Source organism: Azolla caroliniana, unplaced genomic scaffold (assembly GCF_043228905.1).
Source record: "Azolla caroliniana isolate FFs.n. ecotype wild unplaced genomic scaffold, voAzoCaro1.0.p SCAF_68, whole genome shotgun sequence".
NCBI classification, from domain to species: Eukaryota; Viridiplantae; Streptophyta; class Polypodiopsida; order Salviniales; family Salviniaceae; genus Azolla; species Azolla caroliniana.
The window spans coordinates 127,909-134,589 of record NW_028230503.1 but is presented as its reverse complement, the minus strand read 5'-3'; the positions used below and the strand labels follow the sequence as shown (position 1 = coordinate 134,589).

The following is a 6,681-nucleotide window of genomic DNA, read 5'->3' as shown; positions in this document are numbered from 1 at the left end:
AAGAAATCGACTTTGCAAACTCTCAAGCAGAGATGGCGGCTTACCTTGGCAGTGGAGGGGTTGAGAGCTGGTCTAATTCTCATGCTGATGTGATCCTTGCATCAGACAACGGAACTGAAAACCTTACTGGAAGAAGTTCATTGGATGAGGCCACAAAGGAGCAATTGCCATCAATTGGGAATGGAGATACTGCTTCAGGTGCTGAAACAGGAAGAGGACCAATGTTTGTTCAGGGGCATCCCATGCTATCACCATGGCAACGACATCCGCAAAACCAATTTATGCAGAATGGCCTTCATCATGCCCCATATGGACCTATGTCTTATGGATTATCAGCTCAAGCACTCCCTAATCAGCCTGGTTTACCTTATCCTCAATACTTAGGAAGCCCCTACATGCCACCGCAACCTTACCCGCATATCCCACCACAGTATTGGCCCGGCTCTCACCCGGAGAGCATCTCCAGTTCTATTTCAAGAGCCAAGGAACCAACTAAGCTCAATGGTGATGAAGAGTATCATGATGACACAGGAGAAACACTATCTGATGAGATAACAAGGAGATCTGCCAAAGGTCCAGCATCCACTAGAAGACGATCTGCTTCACCCATGAGAAGAGTCCAGATTGGCCGATCTGGGGGTTCGAAGCGCTCAGGGACAGTTGTCATCCGAAATATCAATTACATTGCATCAAAGACACAAAAGCCAGATGATGATGATGATGATGATGATGATGAGAGTACTGGCAGCTGCACTAGTGAGGACAGTGGCAATGATGAGGATGGGAGATTTCAGATGAAGGCTGAGACATTGAGAGGTTCAGTAGATGAAGCGGTTGGATTAGTTGAGAGCCTGAAACATGGAAACAAGGATGGGAAGCGATCGAAGAAGGGAAAGAAGAAATCATCCTCAAGCGGCGGAGGGGTGGGTTCTAATGCCATACCTGCATCTGGCAATGATTCGGAATCTGAAACAGGGGCAATAAGAGAGGACGACAGACATGAACTAAAAGAAATTGAGCACAAGGTAGGTAATGAGCAGAAAAGCATGATATCGGAGGAAAACATTCTCTTTATGACTAGAGTAAGCCAAAGGAATTCCATTGGCTTAGCTTTAGATACATGTGAACTGGAACAGACAGCTGATGCTTCAAAGGAAGGCAGTATCAGCAATCGATATCCAACAGAAGACATGGTGATGGTGACACAAAGAGAAGCCAACGGTAAGGGTATAGATTCACACCCTTTCGATATGCTTGCAGAACAAGAGCAACAAGTAAATAAACAAAGGGCTGCTATGGATGACTCTATTATAGTGATTCCTGACAATCACAGTACCACTACCATCCGTGACAGTGCAATCATGGATCCGGAGAATGATTTTGCTTTTAAGGCAGTTGACAAGAAGCTCTCTGATGATTCATTTATTATTCTCGATCGGTCAGCAACATCTGAAGGTGCCAACCACCATGAGTGGAGGGTGTCCTTAAATCTAGATTCAGAGATGCCATTAGAAATGCAGTCTATTCATAATGTCGAAACTGCTATGGTCAACACAGCAGCTCAAGAGCCCGATATGTTTGAGCCACAAGATTCATTCATGGTTCCCAATAGGAGCAGGGATGCATATAAGAGGGTTTGGGACAATGTAGACTATGATATGCAAGCCCTCTCAGCTGACATGATGGAACATGAACACCACAACCAAACTCAAGATGACGAGGATGCAGAGAACGGTGCACACGAACAAGAAGATGACAGTGCAGTAGAGACAAAGAAAACAGTATCCAAGGGAGTATCTGAGAAAGATGCAAAGGCAAAAGCCATGAAGGAGATGCTTGAGAGGAGAAGAAGTATGGTGGGTGGGAGAGGAGCTTCAGGGAGGCCAAACCCATTGGCAGAGGCACAGCTAAGAGCAGAGAAGCTCCGTGCATATAAAGCCGCATTGCAAAAGAGCAAGAAAGAAAAGGTAATCTTTGGATGCTGTGGTGTGTGTGTGTGTGTGTGTGAGAGAGAGAGAGAGAGAGAGAGAGAGAGAGAGAGAGAGAGAATAGTTGTGTTCTATTACAGGAAGAAGAAGACAGGAAACGAATTGAAAACCTGAAAAACCAGAGAAAGGAGAGGATAGCTGCGCGAACTCTCTCAGCTCCAGCATCAAGTAGCATTAACAGGGCAGTTAACAGTATCACTCCTCCAAATCAGACCCAAAAGCTCTCTAATGCCTACTCTGTTTCTCCTCGAGATAAGGCATCAAGTGCAGCTCGGTTAGCTCAACTTTCCAGCCCTAAATCCATTGGTGGTCCTGTTAAGGAGAATAGAAGAAGCACTCCCGTCCTTTCTACTCTACGTGCTAGCACCGGATCTCTAATTATCCCTTCCAAGAAGCCCATAACATATCAATCTTCAGACATTTTGTCTGATACGAAGACAAATGGTATAGAAGAGAATGGTGTTCCTACGAAAGCTGCTGATCCGTCAGATGCCAGTACCATTGGACAAACTCCTAGTGGTCGGACTTATGAAAAGACTGTAAAAAAATCCGCTGTTTCTGATAGCATCAATGCAAAGGCTGTAAAACATTCCATTGTTTCAGGTAGCATGGATGAAAAGACTGTAAAGCAGCACACTGTTTCAGACAGCATGGACAAAAGGACTGTAAAAAAGTCAACTGTTTCAGATAGCACAGTGAAGTCTCTGAAACCGACAGTTGGTACAGTTGAGGCCAAACAAGTCAAGAAAGCTCCTGTTTCTGTTGAGAGGAGGGCTTCTCCAGCACCGCAAGCGAACGCAGTGCATGAAACGGCGGCGACAACTGAGGGAAATGAGACGTCCCAACAAAAAAATGTGGTATTAAATGATGATAAACATGAGATTATCCCAATGGCTGCTGAGCCGCAAGAAATAATCAAAAGTGTAGACAGTGCAAATGGTCATGGAGATGGGAGTAATGGCTTTGTACCACATGAGAAATCTGACCCTAGAGGTGATTCTCTAGTGTTGAATGAAGAAGAGCCGTTTCTTGGGCAGCAAACACCCAGTGCCTCTCTTAGAGCTAAATCCCCCGATGTCACTATCTCTGCACCTGGTACTGATGAGGCTGAGTTGGAAATCGAGGAAAGTTCTTTGGCGAACGAGGATTGTCAATATGCTCCAATAGTCCTTGGATCATCTTCGCACGACGTCTCCACATATATTATAGAGGCTGATCCAAATGTTAGAAACCATAAGCAGCCTCCCTATGAAGATCTCAGCCCTCATTTTTCACCTTCTTGGGTGCCTGTATCCAGTCCATCTTTGAATATCCCTAGCTCCGATGAATCGAAACAGTTGGATTCTAGCCACGATGGATCACTTAATAGCAGATCAAGGAAGAAATGGGGCGACTCTAAGGCTAAGGGTCTCAAGAAGTTTTTGCTTTTGGGACGCAAAAGCAAGTCTAACTCTCCTGGTATCATCCCATCTGAGGGTGAAGAAGAGGAGTCTTCATCAAACAACGACATAAGACCCAACGAAGAATTGGATAGTGAGCAAGGTCTGTGCTAAAAAAAATTGCCACAATTAGGTCAATGCTTATATTTCCGTGATGAGATTGACAAATCGTGATTTCGTTTTTGGGCAGTTTCTGGCTTAACTCCAACACAATCCCAATCAAAGTCTGAGGGAAGCTCATCGTCGAAGGGTGAGATTTGAACTGTCAAAATTCGGTATTTGAGTAATAGTGTTCATTGGACATGTTATTGATTAGTGTGAATTGCATTTTTATTTAACCTAATTATGTACTCGTGTCATGTCTGACCCCACCCATTACAGACTGGAACCATAATTAAGTTACTGGGAGTAGACGAAGAAGATTAAGTATATAACTAGTTTCTCTCGTTTAGACCAAGAGAATACCATTTTATATTTGGGAAACCTGCAAGGGTACTTTCCGTTTATCATCCAATATGAAGTGAATTAGTTCACATGTATATCTCCCAACACGAGAAGGGTATGATAGGTAGAGGCAGAAGGCAATGTTAGAGATGGTCATTTTATGTGCTCATTATAGTTTTCTAATCTTAATCTTATATGTATGTGTGGATGGTGTTGTGCAGGTTCAAGGTCATTCTTTTCGCTCTCTCTCCGAGGAAAGAGCAACACGGTGAAAGCCTAAGGAAAGTGGCCAGTGCATGGAAGGAAATGTCTTTGTATAGATTATTATTCTTTAAATCTTTCTCACTCTCACTCGCTAGTCATACTATTGATTTGATCAAGGCCATGGATGCACATTTCTAATAATAAGGCCATCGCCCATAGGAATCAGTATTACATATTGAAGCTGAAGCTGAAGCTGATTTTTCTTTTCTGCTTATTATTTATTCTTTTATTTCCTTTCTTCTTCGTCTGCTTCTTGGAGAGTGAGGATATATACAGAGTGTCTGTGCTATCTTTCTTCCTTGACGGAGAGATTTCTGTATATTAGGGTAATAACATGGTGGATCAATGGCTGCTGGGCCCTCAAGCTTTCATTTCCCACACACACAGTATACAACGTTAAAAGAAGTGATTTGTCGAGAGACTCTAGCATTCAATGTACAATCTGGAAAGGAACTGCAAATAGAAAACAAGAATACCGATAATATCAATTTCAATATGAAAATGAAGATGAAGACGAGGATGAAAGTCAATCATTAAATGAATCAAACAAAACACTTTAGATTCTTGTTCCGCGTTGCTGATCTGTTTCATGCCATCGGAGTTTTCTTTATGTATATCCCTAACTGCCCACTTGGGGTCAAAAAAACGAAATCAATCAAAATTCTGATTAGATTAAGGTTTGACTATATCAATGGAAGGAGCACAGCATAATCACGCGAGCTATAAATTCATATTGTTGATTTAACTGAATCACCTCTCTCGACTCATAATGAAATATGTGTTTTTGATGCATGAATTACTAAATTATCTTGCATCTGTTCTGCTAAGTTCTGAGATACGTGGTTGGGATTTTCAATATATGCTAGACAATTTTATGATTGAACCTAACAAGATTATCACGCATCCCAATTGGATCAAATTAAATCATCATCGATAGCAACATCCAACCTACTAGTTGATTAGCATGATGTTAATCTATCACAATGGAATTTAGTTAGGTTGCATCTTAACTAACTAGTTGCTCTTGATCTGGTTAGGTTAGGTTAGGTTACATCATAATCTGTTTAGGTTGCATCGTAATCTAATAAGGTAGCATCATAATTAAGCTGATTAGGCTGTATGACAATAGAATTGAACTACCGTCTTACCTGTTAATTAGGTTGACTGTCAGATTCAGTTGCGTTAGAATGAAATTCTACGATGTGGTTAGGCCAGGTTGTGCGTTTATGTCGTTAGGTCATGTTGGGTACACGATAAATGAATGGGTCATTAGGTGACATAGAAACTTAATTGACTAAGTGGGTTCATGGCAATTGACCTTTCACTTACCGACCACTATCTAAGTCCAATTTTGAGCGTCATAAATGGATGGATGACCTAGCCTCTTGTACGCTTGAATCCAACGCCAAAGGTGGGTTTTGTTTGTTTTTTTCCTTAGAAACGTGTGCATGGTAGAAGTCTCTCTCTCACACAATGTCATGGTTTCTTATACATACACAAAACCTTTTATTAGCTCTGCTCCTCTCTCTCTAGTGACATCGTTGGTTACCCGTATCTCATCTCATCAGTCGCATCACTCCCCGATGAAGCATGTCATCGATTATTCTTTTACTTGTTGTGTGAATCATCAATAAGCTTGACTACTTTTGTCGGTTATCATGCGGCTTTTTGCCCACTGTGACATGTCACCTATGTCCTAACAGCTTGCCAAGGCCCAAGGCTAATGAACAACAACGTGATGCCCTGATCCCCCGATTCAAGAAGCATACATAGCCTATCTTTTAAGTAGTGTGTGGAAAAACACAACTTTTTAAGTGTAGGCCATCATCATCATATCGGAAGGTAATCAAATTTATTTGGGATGAACAAGTCCAAGTCTTATACTTTTTAACTCTTCATTTCCCATGAAAAGGAATACCCACATTTTGCTTTTGCTTTATTATTGTTATTCATTGTATTTTAAATTACAAAGGTTAGGGCTGAGTTGACATTATTACTTATTTGGAGATATTTTGATATCATCCCCATGTATATGTATATATATGTGTTCATCGATATTTCTTTTGTATTGATCGGATTGTGGGCCATGTGGATATCAAACGACTGACCACATGTATAGTTTTGTAGGTTTTTACCATAGTGATCTTTTACGTCCTTTGTCCTTTGTTATGTCTTCAAGATGCAAATGAGTACACACACACACATCTTTATCGTGTCTTATTTATATGCTTATTGTTAGAAGACCGTCCTTTCACAATCTAGAGACAAATATTGATGTTCTCGTTTTGTTGTCATAATTTACTATGGATTTTCAACTTAATATTGAAGTTGTCAGTAGTTGATGTAATTTATTGCAAAGGAAACCATATACACTTTTGTGTATATGTTGTTAGAAATTGTGTGTGTGTGTGCGCGCGCATGTGTATAATATGGATGTTTACTTGGTTCTAGATGTCTTCATTTTTGGAGTGCCTTCACATTATCTCCTTTCCATTCCATATAGTTGTTGGCAAGTGATGTGATTTATATTCTTTTGTGTATATGCT

The 6,681-nt window shown here is 41.1% G+C and overlaps 1 protein-coding gene across 1 annotated transcript; it reads left to right on the top strand.

Annotated features, from left to right (window-relative positions):
* Positions 1 to 6: 6 nt before the first annotated feature.
* LOC147849419 (uncharacterized) lies at positions 7 to 4,372 on the top strand. The gene is made up of 4 exons (XM_087337545.1): positions 7 to 1,967; positions 2,069 to 3,530; positions 3,618 to 3,677; positions 4,093 to 4,372. The coding sequence occupies exons 1-4, from the start codon at positions 33 to 35 to the stop codon at positions 4,149 to 4,151; spliced, it is 3,516 nt and encodes a 1,171-aa protein (XP_087193671.1). The 5' UTR covers positions 7 to 32; the 3' UTR covers positions 4,152 to 4,372.
* The last annotated feature ends 2,309 nt before the right edge of the window (positions 4,373 to 6,681 follow it).